We start from the raw sequence: 17,611 nt of genomic DNA, 5'->3' as shown, positions 1-17,611 counted from the left end.
GCACACAGACAAAACAGTCGTTCATGCTCACAGTCACACGTGGGGATAATTTAGAGCGTTCAACCAAACTACCATGGATGTTTTTGGAATGTGGGAGGAAACAGGTGCACATGGAGAAAACCCATGCAAGCACAGGGAGAACATGAAAACTCCACACAGACAGGCCGGGGCCTGGAATCAAACCCATGACCTCTGCACTGTGAGGTGGGCATGCCAACTAGGAGACCACTGTGTTGCCAATTTATTGTTAATATTATTGAATATATGTATTTTTGTGACAAATCTTTATTTTTACAGACCAGGAAACCCACTTGTGGAGTCCAATGATGGAGCTGTCACTGTTTGTCAAGTCCCATTTAAATCTTACTACACTATGAACGACACTACAAAAAGCAATCGAAACCACAGGCAAACATACTAAAACAATGCTGGACAAAGTACAGCCCAGGAGTCACATCCGGCACTCCGAACAGCTCCCTGACATAGACCAAAGTACGAGAGGGGTAGTGAGAGAGCTACGAATAGTCTGCGGTGTTACCAATTAAGCGAGTCTTTCGACCCTTCTAGAAAAATGACAACAGGGGTCCTAATGTTTGCAACATTCAGATGTCCTACACTACATATACTCTTATATGTCTTTTACACATACAGTATATCTTTTCTAGATTTGACAATACTTATTAAAATAAGTAATAACATATATAGGAGGGGTCGAAGCCCATGTGTGAAATGCTGAATATGCTGAGGCAGTTATGCATCTTTGGAATTGGGAGCGGTGTAATGACGCCAAATGAGCCTGAATGTAGCACACAGCTATTATGACAAAAGGCTGTACTTATTACAAGAGGGCAATTAAAACTTTTTTTTATTTTTTTTTTTAAAGAGGATGTGTGGCCACACCTTCGGCAGCTATGTCTGTCATTAGATAAAGATGTAACTCACCTCAGGTCCTGCAGCTGAAGAAATTTACATGTTGGCATCATAACCAATCTTATTGTGACAATCTCTCTCAGGTGACTGGTTGTCGGTCATGCCTGAAAACAAACAGAAAGTCTGACATTTTGGTTCAAAGCAGTCATTTTGGCTCCACTAGCGCCACTCACATTCAAAATAAATAAATCAGCCCTCAAAGCCAGTTTTACTTATACCATGAAATTTGGTACACATGTCTATTATGAGTAGACCCACAAAAAATGCTGAGGAAGCCATGACAGAAAAGACACAGAATCTGCCATTTTGGCTGTTGTCGTGCTACCAATTAGATTTTTAGGGCGGGGAAAACAGCTACCAAAGCCAGTTTTGCTTAGCAACATGAAATTTAATAAACATATCTTGTATATCATGAGTAGACCCACAAAAAATCTTAATAGGTCATGCCTCAAGTAGTCATTTTGACTCTTGTAGAATCTTATAAAATTCAGCGTTCAAAACCAATTTTCCTTAGCAACATAAAAAATGGTAAGCGTGTCTATCATGAATAGACCCACAAAAAATGCTGAACAAGTCATGCCTGAAAAGACTAAAGAACTCTGCCATTTGGGCTCTTGGAATGCGATCCAGTCTTTCGGGGGGAATCAGCTACCAAAGCCAGTTTCATTAAGTAATGTGAAATACGGTAAATGTCTATCATAAGTAGACCAGCAAAAAAGTCTCAAAAACCCGTAGCTGAAAAGACATGGGGAAAAAATGTTTTTTTACATGGTTTCTTTCTATAATCACAGATTTTCACTTATTGTGGTTCTACTATAGAACTTGTTGAGCACAATCAATGAGCATTCACTCTTTCTCACCGTGAGACAAAGGCCCCGCCCTCAAAATAATTCACAGATGCCCCCTCCGGGCAGAAATGGGCCAATGTAATAACTCCGCTCACGACGCCCTAATTTTACCATACCAAGAATGTGGCTTGACGGCGTCTTTTTGTCACACGTGTAATTTAGTAAATCATCAATTACATGGTGATTTGCTATTCATCACTTTGCAATTTGTCCTCATCCTCCATGTGATGAAAACCCCTCCCAAAAATCTCAATCAGCTGCATCATGAGGAAAGCAAGAACTGCCGACACAATGGGGACCAGAACACCCCATCACCATATTCCGTGAAATCAACAGTTGCACCGTCACATTTGGCCCAGTGAAACGGAATACAAGAGAAATTTGGGTAATTGGTTAAAGAACGCCATGGAGGTTTGACCCTAGTGCCAGACAAAAGGTGCAGTGAAAAGACAGCGTTGTCATTAGTTTGTGCTCAGGTGTGGCCGACATTCGGCAGGTAATCAGAACCAACTGTACTCTTGGTTAAATGTGACAATTAGAGGGAAATTAGCATTCACTTCATCAGGTAGGAAGGAAGTCAGGGGTGGGGAGGGGCATTGTTGCCGGGAAATTGCCTTAATTTCAGCTTTTTTACTTTGCACTTTTGTTTCCTTGTTTATTTTTGACAAAGGGTATACATTTTTTGCAGCGGTTGTAAAAGCACAATATAAATAAAGTTTGATGGAGAAATTATTTTCAACCTTTGACATTTGGTCTTTTTAAACTCTGTTTCCGATATTTTTGTTCATATATATATTTTCAGAGTTTTTCAGATTTTTTTTCCCTTTTTAAATTGGCGGGGGTTTTTTCTCAGTATTTAAAAATGTTCTTTTTTTGTTGTGTTTCACCTGAAGTGTTCACTTTTTTACATTTTGTGCGTTTCTTTGATCTTTTTCATTACATCTTTTTTTTTTTTTTTTTTACTTTGGCCTTTTTGAATTTTCACATTTTTTTTGTGCTTTTAACTTTCCTTTACTTTGGCTTTACGTTTTTCACCTTTATATGTTTCAGTTTGGCGGCACAGTGTTTGACAATGCAGCGGTCGTGTATTCGATTCCGGGCCCCCGCCTTTCTGTGTGGCGTTTGCCTGCTTGGCTTTTCTCGCGGTTTCCTCCCACATTCCAAAAATGGGCGTGGCGGGCTAATGGAAGACTCCAAATTGTCCCTCAGTGCGAGTGTGAGCGGGAATGGTTGTCGGTCTATGTGTGCCCCGTGATTGGCTGGCGACCAGTTCAGTGTGTAAACCGCCTACTGCCCGAAGACAGCTGGGATAGGCTCCAGCACACCCGCGACCCTCGTGAGGATAAGGGCTCAGATAATGGATGGATGGCTTTCAGTTTTTTGTTTTTCAGTCTTTCATTTTTCATCTTTTTCACACGGTAATCATCTTTTGACAGCTTTCCATCATCTTCATAGAAGCATTTATCCTGCCAGCTTCCTTGAATGTTGTTTTGGTTTTTTTTTAACAACCCAAAAACCCCAATCTCTCAGCGTGAGAACAGTTTAAATGCCATTATTAGATAAAAATAATAATTTGCATTTTATTTTGATTACTTTTCCTTTTCTGTTTGTTTGTCCCTCTTTTGTTTTTCATTTTTTTATCTCAACTTTTCGCTTTCACTCCCTTTCAATTTCACGTTCCTGTTCAACTTGTTGTTGTGATGTTTAACATTTTTTTTTCATTTGTTGCTTTTTAGTTTTTACTTTTTCAATTGTTACTACTTTTTATTTATTTTTTTGCCTTTTCTGTTGCTATTTTTTTTGACGTTTTTTATTTTATTTATTTTTTTACTTTAGATCTTGAGTTTCAACTTTTCATTTTGGACTTTTTGTTAAACTTGAAATGTTTTTAGTGTAGCAACTGCAGAGAAATTCCTCAGCATGGACCCCTGAGAGTTAGTGAATGTTCATGCCAGGAAAATACCAGAGTGAGGAGCACAGCAGGAGAACCACACAACTAATTTCTGTGACGAGATGCGCATATGCATTTTCTTGTACGAACACATTTGTATCCATATTCTCTTTCAGTCTTCGCCGAGATACAACCGTTGCCTTAAAAAAAAACAAGGCGACTACTAAAATGAGACTTATGGAACAATTAAAGGCACGCCCTTTACAAAGAATTCAAAGAGGTGCCACGCATGTTGATGATGGTGCGGTAACATGAATCTTCACATGTGAAATCAGCACGCGGGCCGACACCATTCTTGACATTGTCACCACCCAGACGATGCGAGAGCTTTTGTGCGCTGAAGCCGGCTATTCCACTTGGGTTACGAATGTCGTATTTGCTGTCACCATGGCATTCCGTATCTGGATTTGACGCTTGGGGCTGCGCGCTGTTTCCAAATATCACAAGTTGGGACTTTTGGTTAGCGTTTCGCAATCTCTCTCTCTATGTGGCAACAAGTTTGGGTCGCAAAAATCCTAACCGTACTTAAAGGGTTACAATACGGAGACACCGATGGTATTCATTAGCGTGAACTAATGATTGGGTTTGTTTCAAACATTAACATAAAGTACGAGCAAGCCAGCTAACATACTCTATTAGTCTTAGCTTCAGGGCTCTAATTCACACGGTTGTTTTACCACAAGCAAAAACCAAACAAGCAAACAAACAAAAAAAGTCATAGCAGCCTCAGACATAATATTTGTTTTTTTAAAATGCTACAAACCATGGAACAGAAAGAATTCTTGGAAGATTCTAATTATGACAATAATTAGCATCTCACTACACATTATGCCTTAGAGACAGCAAATATCTGCTTTATCTGCTGTCAGTGTCAATTACCGTCACGACTGTTCACAGGACAGGTACAGTGTATATTCAAACGTCTACACACCCCTGATTCAAATGTCAGATTTTTGCGAAAAAAAAGACCAAGATCAATAATTTCAAGACATTAAAACTGTCCAACTCAGTTAAAAATTGAAATCACTCTCTTGACATAAAACAGAAGTTGAACTATAGACTATAGTTCCATGAGGTATGTTTGCCGACATGATGTTGGAGGCATCACACTTTGGGGCTGCTTTTCTTCAGCTGGGACCTTCGACAAGATAAAGGGAATTATGAACAGTTCAAAATTTACAAAACTTCAATCTTCGGCCAAAAACCAAGCACACTAGAGAATCTGAACTTTATTCAGTGTCCATCATTCCCATATAACATGACTATGAAGGGAATTGGTTAACTCTGAACACAGTCGCCCCTCCAGTTAGGGTGTGCACATTTGTGCTACCAAGTAATTTCAGGGGGGGGGGGGTTCTACTTGAGTTGGACAGGGCTGCCGAATTTGAATCTGTGGTATGTTGGATGGAGGTCACAAACACCTGGCATTTGAACAGGGGTGTGTAGACTTTTTATATCAGCATGAGCGCCATTGGGGCTTCTCATTTCCGCGCAATAACGCATTGGTTGTAAAATGATGTGAGAATTTCACCACTGAGCTCCTTGTTAGAGAACAACCAAGTTGTGCAAAAAGCACTGAACCGGTGAGCAGCTGAACATTCAAGAGTTCACAAAAGGTCAATTTAAAGGTCACCTGTCAAGCTGAGAGTTCATTTTAGCTAAAATTTCACCCAGAGGCCGAATATCCCAGGCTTTTTGTGAGGATGTTTTATCATAAAAATAGGCTGTGACTGCCAGCTAAAAGTATGCCGTCTCCCTTCCCAATATAAGATTCCTGTGGCATCCAAAGCTGAAGACGGTTGAGCGTGACTTTCACGTTGGGACTTCCTTCTGTACCAATGTGGCCTTTGTTTTGCCGAGAGGCGGTTACAGTCAACAAAGACACACTTGCATAACCACAAGTAATTCTGTGAAGAACTGGTGAATAAAGTTTAACCTCAATTTTTTTTTTTTTTTAAAGGAACTTTGAGGTGCCAGAGCGGCACCGAATGGCCCTCCTCAATTTAACTTGACTACCACCCGCCCTGCTTCAGGCAACCACGCTTGCGTAAATAACAGGCTGCGACAATGGATTTAATGTTAGTTTTCTTTTTGGTTTCAACTTCATTATCATTGTAAATTTGAATTTTTAAAAGAATTTTCATATCATCTTTTACTTTTTCATTTTTTTTTTACTTGGTTTTGACATTTTTTTTGTATTTACTCAATTGAAAAATAAACTTTGACTTGTTGTTGCATTTGACTTATTTTATTTTTATTTCTGTACTTTTTAACTTTTATATTTCAATTTTTAAAATTATTTTTTTGCATTTATTGCGCTGTTCTTACCTATTTTGTTTATATTTGTTATGCTTCTAAATTTAGCCTTTATCCTTTTTGAATCTAAGGGAATTTTTGTCATACATTTCTAGTTTGTACTATTTTCTTTTTTCTATACATGTACTTTTTAGGTCCTACTTTATTCAGTGAGTCTCGTTTTTTACTTTTTATTTTTCCATTTTCTTTTTTATTGTTCATTTTTTATGTTGCTATTTTGTACATATTTAATGTGTAAATTTTCACAGTTTTACTTCTGTTTTGGACTTTTCCTTGTTATTTTTTGGGGGTATTTATTTAGATTTTTGTTTGGCTGCTTTACTTTTGACTTGTTGACTTTTTACTTTTCTTGCCCCGAGAAAAAGCTTTCCTGTTCTTAAAATGAGACTGTGTTTGCGTGTTATTTTCACCATTTATTAACTGTAATAACAACCAAGAAATTGTTTTGTGGGCCGAGTGGGAAAAGAAAGTAACTCTTTCCAAAAGGCCCTTGAAGAGGCGCTGAATGAATGTCTATTTACTCCAAGTTGAAGCATGCCTTTGTAATTATCATGTCAGTCGAATGGAGCGTCTTTCTATTGTATCTGATTGACGCTTGCCGAATCTCCTTCCTGTCAAACCAGCTGAGCCACATTAGATGAAATTGCATCTCGACATCTTCGTCTGACGATAGATAAATATCAGCTCATCCGTCATCCAGTGAAGCAATGGTGCGCTGTCCAACTATTCTTACCCGTAGATGTACAAAAATAGACGACTGCTGATATTTGGCAACTTTGACTCTAGTAACCCTACTGTAGTATCTGTGTGACTTAGTTCAGCTTCTGCAGAACTTTGAGCCCAAAAAGAATCAGAAAAAATCAACATTTGATTCTTTCTATTTAATTTATATGTCAGTTGTTTGTGTTAGTTTTAAAAAAGATATCGGCTATTTTTTTACTTTTTTTATTTCAATTTAAGGGTGGCCCGGTGGTCGACGAGCTAGTGCCTGGGCCTCACAGCGCAGAGGTGCAGGGTTTGATTCCGTCTCCGGCCTTCCTGTGTGGAGTTTGCATGTTCTCCCTGTGCCTGCGTGGGTTTTCTCCGGGTACTCAGGTTTCCTCCCACATTCCAAAAACATGCATGGCAGGCTGATTGAATACACTAAATTGTCCCTAGGTGTGAGTGTGAGCACAGATTGTTGTTTGTGTGTGCCATGCGATTGGCTGGTGACCGGTTCAGGGTGCCCCCCGCCTGCTGCCCGAAGGCAGCTGGGATAGGCTCCAGAGTGCCCCACGACCCTTGTGAGGATAAAGCAGATCAGAAAATGGTTGGGTGGTTGGCTGGTTATGTAATTTATTTTTGTCTTTTAGTGTTTTATTTTTAATATTGTTTTACATTTTTCTGTTGGGGTTTTTTTCCCACTTTTGAAAATTTTTCATTCTCACATCACATAACAGCATATGAAGCAACAATGTAACAACTTGTGGCAGCACGTCGGCCTCACGGTCCAGAGGTTTCTGGGTCGATTCCGTCTCCGGCCTTCCTGTGTGGAGTTTGCATGTTCTCCCTGTGCCTGCGTGGGTTTTCTCCCGGTACTCCGGTTTCCTCCCGCATTCCAAAAACATGCATGGCAGGCTGATTGAATACACTAAATTGTCCCTAGGTGTGAGTGTGAGCACAGATTGTTGTTTGTGTGTGCCATGCGATTGGCTGGTGACCGGTTCAGGGTGCCCCCCGCCTGCTGCCCGAAGGCAGCTGGGATAGGCTCCAGAGTGCCCCGCGACGCTCGAGAGGATAAAGCAGATCAGAAAATGGTTGGGTGGTTGGCAAATACAATTAAACCTTTGTGTATGTGTAAATAATGTATGAATTTCCATCTCAATTAAAAGTGATTTACTCCTGTGATATATACAAAAAAAAAAAAAAACACTACAATTACAAAGCATATTTTAGCAATCCGCAGAACATCAATATATAGCATTAGTTTCACATTGGGCATAGCGCTACCCCAAGACGAATTAATTTTTTTAAAAAAGCAACAAAAAAGGGTTTACAACAGGTTTGCAAAGACAATCCTGTAACAAATTAAACAATGAGACTTGAAAGAGAAACGCCATTTACAATCTAACCTCTGAGAGCCAAAAATAGACGGGGAGCCGTTGAAATGTTACATTTCCTGTTCACGCGCAGATAATTGTCATCGTTAATATGACGACATGACATGACATGACATGCAGTTCTTACATATTAGCGTGGCAATCTGTTTTTTTTTTTTTTTTTTGCTCATATCTTCACAGTTCATCAAATCCTCACGCGCTTCTGTGAAAATCTGATCATAAAGTGACCTGTTGAACAAGGCTCGGGACACGACTGGAGCTAGCTGGGTGACTTCTCATTCCAAATTGTGCCGTGCGGTTGATTTCGGCGTTGCAGTTGTTCGAGAGCTGGTCAGACCAGTCGGACCGTCCAAATCTCATCAGTGAGACGTTGAAATAGGCGGCTTCTGTCGCGCTGTCAAATATTTGCAAACAGCTGCCGGGACGTACGCGTTGGTGCGAATTTGTGGGTGTTATTGTGCTACAGTGGTTTTGGATGGCGCCCGGCGCCAATTGATCAGCGCCCTCATTTGCACTCATGATGGAAGTGGTGAGTACAGGAAGTAGTTTTTCATGACTTTTGGTCAGTTGAACATGGAATACTTGAAGGGTTAGGATAGAGGGGGGATAGGGCTGCAGGTTAAGGTGAGGATTTCGCTAGCAGTCATTTTTCACTTTACTGTCACAATTTCAATAAAAAAAAAAAAATTAAAAAAAGATCAATGTGTTTGCTAGATTTTTTTTTTTAATTCCATGTATTGATAATTTGCAAAAGGTTGAATTGAGGCAACTCGACTCTTAAATCTTAACATGGGGCAAGAATTTGGGATTAAAATTGTGGTTAGGGTAGGTTTAGAGTTGCATGTTAGGATTCGGGTTTGGGATTAGGATTTGGAGTCAAGGGTGAGACTTGCGGGTTGGGATTAGGATTAGAGTGAAAATTGCAGGTTCAGGCTTGGGATTTGGGGTAAGGAGCTGGGATCCTGTATTATGTGCGGTTCTAGACCTGCTTTTTTATCAATGATGTAACGTCAGCTACTAGGACAACAAAAATCAAAGCATGCGGAGTCTGTCAACGATATTGCACAACTGTGATGGTCATTAGCCAGTTGTGAGTCATTTGTGAGTCAGCTGTAATTTGTTGGTGACTGACCTGTTCGGTCGTACTCCACCATGTCACTCGAGGTGCGGCAGGTCTTTTAAGCATGCGGTTGGGGTTCAGGTTAAAATCGGATCAGGGTGTGGAGTTCAGGATGAGGGTTACATGTTGGCGTTGCAGCTGCAGTTGGGGGTAGGTTCGGCTCCATTTCGGGTGAAGGTGTAGCTTGTGGGTTGAAAACTGGTGTTGGCATGTTGGAGTCAAATAAGCGGTTATGTGAACAGATAATTTCCTGAAAGGGCGCATTGATGCCACAATGGCTCAGATTTGATTTACGTGTTTGACGACCGTTCGTCAATAAGAAATGAGTACAGGGAGCCTTTTGTCAAAGTAACGCTTGTTGTTGTTCTTGGCGTTCCCAGGCACACGCGGCGAAGGCTCACCTCGGTGTCCCAGGGGCCCAAGAGGAGCATCGTAGGGAGTTGATGGGCATGAGTGAGGAGGCTTTCCTGACGAATCTCTACCTTTTCATGAAGAAGCGAGATACCCCCATCGAGAGGATCCCTCATCTGGGCTTCAAACAAAGTACGTGAGTGGTTTTGGAGTTGTCATTAGATTGATCTGTCAACTCAGAGGCGGAACTCTAATTGGACGAAAAAAACAGCTAGTATATGTACTGGAGGCAATGCAGCGAAGAGGAACACTATGAAATGAAGAGAAATGTTGGGAATTAATAAAGAGTCTGTAATCTGATAGTTTTGGGGCAAACAGAGGTTGGACACTTCCCGCCACTGCTTTCGTCTGACATTAATCTGGTGACAGTTTTTCAAGAAAATGATTCAACTCGTTCAAACGTCATTGTTCTTTCCTTCCAGTTGATCTATTTGTGATGTTCAAGACAGTCAGAGACTTGGGGGGTTACCACCAGGTAAGTTCTTGTAGAGGTTTGCAAATAAAGCTTTGTGGCCTGGAGATGACTGATTTAGCTTTTGTCTGGACAGGTGACAGCTCAGCAGCTCTGGAAGCAGGTCTACAACTCGCTGGGGGGGAACCCTCGCAGCACGAGTGCAGCCACTTGTACCCGCCGTCATTACGAGAAGTGAGTCACCGGGGAGATAGGGAATGAGGGGCTGTCAGTTATGTGTCAGACTAACTTGACACCAACATATCGGCATCCTCCCAAGGTTGCTGCTGCCGTACGAGTGCCACCTGAAGGGAATGCCGATGAACGTGGTGTCGCCGCATGTGGTCGAGCACTACCGCTATCACGGCTACGGCGTGGAGGACATGGACGGTCCACGATCAGTCAAACGCAAGATGATGTCACTGCCGCTGCACCACCAGGTGGGTCAAGTTGTGTCTTTCTAGTGAGATGAAAGACGTTGAAAGCTAGCTTACAGGAATGCCAATTTCCTGTTAGGGAAGGGAGAGGACATGATTTACTGGTCTACCTTTTAAGCGCCTTTCACACTAGCCATCAAAGCCATCTTTTTCATGACTCACTCTCTGCGGGGTTCAAATGCAGTTTCGGAGTGCTTATAGGTGTCTGAAAATCGACCAGACAAGGAAGAATTCTGCCTGTGGGAAAGGGGACATGTCTAGAGTGTGACGTTTTAACAACCAGAACTGGTCATACCCACATGCTTCATACTAATGACTGGTTAGACCGGGGGTCGGCAACACGCGGCTCCAGAGCTGCATGCGGCTGTTTAGCGACATCTAGTGGCTCCCTGGAGCTTTATAAAAAATTTTGAAAATGGAAAAAGATTTTGATAGTAGGCTAATATAGCTCAAATAGATATAGATACATGTTGCAGCTCCGAAAAAGGAGAGCTGTGGTGTTGATTTTTTTAAAAACGTACACTTTATGTTTTTAACAGTCTCGACAAACACAGACACGTCTGCATCTCCGTGCCGTCTCTCTTCTCGTTCAACTCGAGAGGCGTTCAAAGACAGCCTCCAAAAAAACGGAAATTCATGATGATTTCACTGACACTAAGAAAAGCGAAAATAATGTACCAAAACAAAACATCAAGCGAGGAAATCACAAAATAAATTTTATGGGGGCGTTTGTGAACACACAACAAAGGAATGAATAACAATTTTGAGACAGTCCAGTCTCCTACATACATACAGCATGTGTTTCCTTCATTGTAAGTTTTATAGAAGGCTTTTATTTTTTTGCTGCTCCAGACATATTTGGTTTTTTTGGGGTTTTTTTGTCCTTTCATATGGCTCTTTCAACATTTTGGGTTGCCGACCCCTGGATTAGACTGTTGAGTATGTTTGTGGTTGGGTTTCTAGTTCCTGTTTGGTGGAATCAGAGGATGATGATGTGTTCAAGGGGCTCAAGGCCCACCCAACTAACCACTTTTATCTCCAACAGAATCATCCCAACCTCCAGCCAGGCCCCCTTCGCACCGTCTTTCCTCTCCAAATGCAACCCCCTCACTACTACCACTCAGGCCACGCCATTCTGCCGCCTTACGTCCCCATGTCGGCTTCCATGATGACTTCACACAGCCCGCAGACAGCTCCCCCACCCAAATTCACCTTACCCCCATGTGGTCCGGGCCTGACAGAACGAGTGAGGCCTCTGGAGCACTTGCGCTTCCTAGCCGAGCAGTACAAGTCGTCTTCCGGACTGAGTGAACCTCTCAACCTGAGCATTAAAGCGGAGAGTCAGAGGGTGGAGAGGAATCCAAAATCGTCATTCTCTCCACCCTTGGCCAGCAAGAACCCAAAATTTCTGAACACACCATCTTCGCTGTACACGCGGCTGTACCCACAGGTAGTGAGGAAGGATGGCACCAAGAAGCCAGTCGAGGCGGCCACAGTGGGAGCGATGCCCTACCTCGCCAGGGCCAGAGAGGACTCCGTGGTCGACCTCACCTCCAGCAGTACTCCAGAGTTTGACGCCGCCTTTACAATGAGGACGGACAGTCGGATCTGCGTAGCAAAGCGGAACCTGACAGAATTGCAAGAGGAGGGTCCAGCGGCGAAGAGGCGCAACATCAGCCACGTCCACCCTTGCCCGCCTCCCGAAAACGATGGCAAAATGGAGATCGAGATACCCCTGTCGGTGTTCCACAACTGGCTGCGGATGTACGGCCCCCCGGGTGCGACCTATGATGCCAAGCAGCTACCTCGCCTCTTGCAGGAGGCGGTCCAAAGGAGCAAAGACATGCCCTCGGGACATTTACCATTTCACCCCATCTCCCATCAACGGAGCATCAGCATCGAAGACCTCAGGGTGCCTGGTGGAAAAACGCCAAGCCCAAGCGCAACCATCCCAATGTCCAGTATGCACCACATCCCCATCCAGAATCATTTCACCGGCTACACCGGACCTTCTTCTTCCAGCAGCACTCAGAAACCCAGCACCGGTCAGGACGCTACTCAGTTTTGCCAGACAGAAAGGATGTCAGAAAGGACGTCATCAAGCGGCCCCAAACCTCTGTCTTACTGGGAGGCCTCCTCGAAAGACAGGCAACCGAAGGACAGGCAACAGAGCCCCGGTCCAGTTCCGCATGATCTCACGGTGACAACGAGCCACCAGAGAGACACCGAGCCGAGTTGGAAGGCTCCGGAGATAGACTCGTCTTTGCTGCTGATGAATTCCAGCTCGGCCGCTTCTATGCTCCAGCTCACCAGCGAGGAGGTGATGAAGCTCAAGAAAATCATCTCCAACTCCACGTGACACTCACATGAATGTAAAGACTGTGTAAATATCGTACTGACAACACCCCTTTATCACGGGGGATACAAGACACCATAAAAGAAAAATAATGTTTGTATTTTTTTAACCCTACGACACACATTGAAACGAATTAAACACATTTTCAAGTATTCCTTCGCACCTGACTCTGTCACTGTCAAGAAATGGGGAAACAATTAATTTCATATCATTGAGGAAACTCAACTGTATTTATAGAGTACTTTAAACAACCAATCTGTGCCTCCGCTTAATTCTCGGTACCTCTAATAGTGTCTGGTCTGCAGACCTGAGGCAATTGGCAGGTGCGTGGGGCGGAGGAGCAGAGAGAGGTAAGGTGGAGCAAGGCCATTTAGAGATTTGCAAACAAATAATAGGATCTTAAAAAAAACTCTGAAATGTATGGGGAGCCAGTGAAGGGATGCCAGTAGGAGTTCTGTGCTCCCTCTTACGAGGACCAGTCAAGAGGCGAGCTGCAGCATTCTGGACCAACTGGAGACGCTTCATGGAGGATTGGTTGACTCCAAAGTAAAGTGCATTCCAGTAATCCAACCAGGATGTGATAAAGGCATGAATTACTGTTTCAAAGTGCTCATGAGAAAGGAGAGGCTTGACTTTATCCAGCTGCCTAAGATGAAAGAAGCTAGATTTAACAACGGCACCAATTTGCCGGTCCAGTTTAAGATCACTGTCCAGTTTAAGACCCAAGTTTGAAGGAATCATATTTGTGCTGTCCAATCCTTCCTTATAACAGAATTTCCGTATGTGGGAAATGAGCATGGCACATGTCCTTTATGAACATGCAAGTATGTGAGCAAAATGCATGTGTAACAACACAAGCAATGAAATGCAAAAATATATGCTCCAAACACTGATTATAACACAAAAGCTGCAGTATACTGTACAGGCATACGAACAAAATACAGTATAACAAACTTAGGACTACTGGATATGCGGACCAGGAGTGGACGGTACGACACTGAAACAGACAACAGAAACAAATGAAACAATTTCACACATCGTTCCCGATATACTATTTATGATGCTCAGCTAAAATGTCTTTTAAAACAGTGAGAACAGTCCATCAGCAATTAATTCAGTGCCGTGAGAATTAAATGAGCTGGATGTCTGATGAATATTCGCAGGCAGTGGAGATTTGTCCTTATAGAGTTCATCGGAGTTATTCAGCAGCATCCTAGCAATTGTGCACCACGCCCTCACGATGCCAGCAATTAATTTGCATATAAGAGAATGCGGGACTCATAAAGGTTTAGCAATTAACTAATAGCTGACTGACTGCCAAGTGTAGTCACAATACGCTCCTTCTCTTTTATAAACTGCGATGTGAAACACGTAAACAAGCAAGCAGGAAGCTGCAGAGAGATCCGCCTTTGTGCAGGCTCACTTCCAGCGCCTCCCTCTGTATCGGAATAAAAATAGTGTCTGTCTTTCACACACGCACGCACAGAGTCAGAGAGAGAGAGAATTACGCTGGTATGAGGATATGAAGGCGCAAAAAAGAGCTTAGACGAGATGACTGCGATTGGGATGGTTTTGGCATGTTCACCTTTGCTTAACATCTGTGTCATGGGAAATTTGGTATCTTTTAAAGTGTAGCTGATTGGAGTTGTGTTCTGTGGCATTGAAAGAGAAAATCCCGCGTTCTGTTGCACGATTTTCTTTTGTCACTGCCTGACCGTCCTTAAAGACTTAACGTTTCTTGTGCTACATCAATTAGAATTACCAAAATAATTTCGATTTTCTAGATGGCAGAATAATGAGAGAAATATATATATTTTTAATACATTTTAGTCGGATTTGGTACGATAGCCCTTACACCGTATATCTTTGCTCCAACCGTTCTGGATACACAACAGTTGGCAGGAATTTTGGCCATTCCTCAAAATAAAACTCATGCAAATGAGCCAAGTTTGTAGGCTGCCTTGCTCAATAGATGTTGGGAAACAAATACTGCATTGGATGGCATAATTAACTGCACCCCAGGCGGGGAGCGTCACAATGACACTGTGACAATGTGTGGAATTTAATAAAAGTTACAATTAGGCAGCTTTTTGGCATCGAGGATTGTTTGAAAGAACAGCTTGTACCTTATTTAATTGCCTTAATTGTGTGTTGCTTCACAGAAACCAATCTTGGGAAACTGAACCAACAGGTCTTTGATGCCAATATGTAATTACCTCGTGTTAAATAAGTCTCTTCCATAGTAAGGGCAATGTGTCAAATGGCATACAACTCAACAATGAAATGCTTTTAACACTCTATTTTGGGACCCTCCAAAAACAAGCGTGGGTAACATTTTCACAGGATGTTAATCTACTTAGAAAAACATGAGTCGGCACCACACAAACTATAGTTTACGATATTACAGTTAACCCCCACTATGTCACGGTTCATCATTTGTGCCACCCTAATATCACAGATTTGTCCATTTTGTTATTTTAGGCGGTTTTCAGTTTACAGACAAACTGTAATTTAGAGTTGTGCACCTTCACTGTAGTACCTCATTGTACCACAACATTTCAGGCAGCACTGAGCTCTAGTGAATATGCTGCACAATTAAGAGCCAGAAGAGCCCTGTACGTGTTGCTGCTCCATGTGTTAAATTAGCCTGGATGCTAATTCCCGTTAGCCAGTCTCTGGTATTTCACATTATATATTAGCATTTTGGTGTTTAAATATACAGTACAATGTTTAACTGTTTTAATTTATTTGTCAGTTTCACAGTAGAGTGGGAGTGATAAACCTCTTGAAGCACACGTGTCACGTTATTTGGAGAACTGTACACATGTGAATCTCATTTACATTTCCTTAAAGCGATGTGTTATGATAGCAACCCATTTCTTGACAGCTAAAGAGCGAAAGAGGGTGACTTATATTATAATAAACCTATGTGTGTTTAAAGTGTGTGGGAGGTTTAAAACATTTTTTTCTTTAAAGTTTTTACTTGATCTCTCTATATCGCGGGTTTTCACCTATAGTCTAAAACAGTGGTGTCAAACATACGGCCCGCGGACCGGGACCGGCCCCCAAGGATGTTTGATCAGGCCCGCAGGATAATTTAAGTGAAAAAATGCATAAAAGACACGGAATGAATATTTTTAATAAGGTGCAATTCGTGAAGTATCCAAACACTGTCACGGAGACAGACCCAACAGTCTTGACAGCTAAAGAGCGAAAGAGGGTGACTTATAATAAAACTATGTGTGTTTAAAGTGTGTGGGAGGTTTAAAACATTTTTTCTTTAAAGTTGTTACTTGATCTCTCTATATCGCGGATTTTCACCTATAGTCTAAAACAGGGGTGTCAAACATACGGCCCGCGGACCGGGACCGGCCCCCAAGGATGTTCGATCAGGCCCGCAGGATAATTTAAGTGAAAAAATGCATAAAAGACACTGAATGAATATTTTTAATAAGGTACAATTCGTGAAGTATCCAAACACTGTCACGGAGACAGACCCAACAGAGCAGATGCTATCAAGGACATTTGAAAACTTTATTCTTTACACATTTAATAGCACTCTCTTTAGTTTGTAAGGTGTAGGCAGGGATTAAATTTAGATTTTATATGCACATGTGTAAATGGTTTAAAAACTAATTTCTTTATAAATCTCGTTTAATCTTAAAGTGCATTACTATGTTTTTAAATATCAATTACTTGTTAAAGTTTTGCGCCTTTGTACAATCACTGGGATCAGTTGCAATGCATATACAGTATGTGAATGATAAAAGTAAATTGCACATCTAAAATTGCACTCTAAGGAAATCTAATGTGCTTCATGAAATGTTTTGTAAAAGCTATGTTCATTAAATTTCAATATTTTCCGAATGTTCTTGTGCTTCTTTAGACCAAAACAAAGGAAAGACATTATTTTGGCTATTTATAGCAGAGTATGGTATTACTTTAATGGTCCGGCCCACTTGACATCTACCGAGGCCGTATGTGGCCCACAATGTGAAATGAGTTTGACACCCCTGGTCTAAAGCATATCCCCCACACTAAACAAGGGGTTCATGATATAATCACAACATCAAATGCCGCTACCAAGAAGGCCAATTTAAAAAAAACAAAACTGATTTGAGTAGTCATTCTTTTGATAGTTTTGGTAGTTATTGTGTCACGGAGCACAATAATCTGTGTGTCAGTCAAAATACATTTTTAGTAATTCTTGATCCACCATAGCAATTGTCCACCCTTATCAACAAATTCAAGTGTCAGACTTTACCATCATTGCTGCAACTCACAATCTTGTCATGAAAATCTGTAATGCATACTTGGGAGCAATTGCAAACACGCCAGCCATTTTTTTGTTGTAAAAATATGTAAACATCCTCACATTTGCTGGTACTAAATTTAGCCTCATGTGTTTTTGTTTTTCTGATGATGCTGGATACGTATCAGAACTGTATGGGTCCACACATATCACGTGAGTGGGTGTGGGTTTGGTACGGCGATGCTATATCGCGAAGTGGCGTGCGGAAGCAATGTGGTGGTGAGAACGTAGATAAATACCGGCAGCTAAAAAAAAAAAAAAAGACAAAGTCCCATCATCATCCTCGATGAACACATGCGCGTGCGCACACACACACACACACACACACACACAATTCAACCAACATTCATGAAAACTTGCAAACTTCATTCATCCAACTT

At 41.8% G+C, this 17,611-nt stretch overlaps 1 protein-coding gene across 2 annotated transcripts; it reads left to right on the top strand.

The window, feature by feature from the left end:
- Positions 1 to 8,447: 8,447 nt before the first annotated feature.
- On the top strand, positions 8,448 to 13,071 carry arid6 (AT-rich interaction domain 6). 2 transcript variants are annotated; one of them, XM_019894897.1, is made up of 6 exons: positions 8,448 to 8,673; positions 9,645 to 9,807; positions 10,098 to 10,150; positions 10,224 to 10,321; positions 10,407 to 10,566; positions 11,609 to 13,071. In XM_019894897.1, exons 1-6 carry the CDS (start codon positions 8,662 to 8,664, stop codon positions 12,920 to 12,922), a joined length of 1,800 nt encoding a protein of 599 aa, XP_019750456.1. In that variant the 5' UTR covers positions 8,448 to 8,661; the 3' UTR covers positions 12,923 to 13,071. The 2 variants fall into 2 exon arrangements, with proteins under 2 accessions (XP_019750456.1, XP_019750448.1); XM_019894889.1 differs by lacking the exon at positions 8,448 to 8,673 and adding an exon at positions 9,301 to 9,414.
- Positions 13,072 to 17,611: the final 4,540 nt, after the last annotated feature.

Source organism: Hippocampus comes, unplaced genomic scaffold (assembly GCF_001891065.2).
Source record: "Hippocampus comes isolate QL1 unplaced genomic scaffold, H_comes_QL1_v1.1 scaffold123, whole genome shotgun sequence".
NCBI classification, from domain to species: Eukaryota; Metazoa; Chordata; class Actinopteri; order Syngnathiformes; family Syngnathidae; genus Hippocampus; species Hippocampus comes.
This window is presented reverse-complemented; position numbering and strand designations above follow the sequence as displayed.

Bases quoted from the DNA above. Each gene is read 5' to 3' on its own strand.
- arid6 (XM_019894889.1), top strand. From the start codon at position 9,388: ATGTTGGCGTTGCAGCTGCAGTTGGGG. The intron at 9,808-10,097 runs GTACGTGAGTGG...CTTTCCTTCCAG, and splicing joins TCATCTGGGCTTCAAACAAA to TTGATCTATTTGTGATGTTC. The intron at 10,322-10,406 runs GTGAGTCACCGG...CATCCTCCCAAG, and splicing joins ACCCGCCGTCATTACGAGAA to GTTGCTGCTGCCGTACGAGT.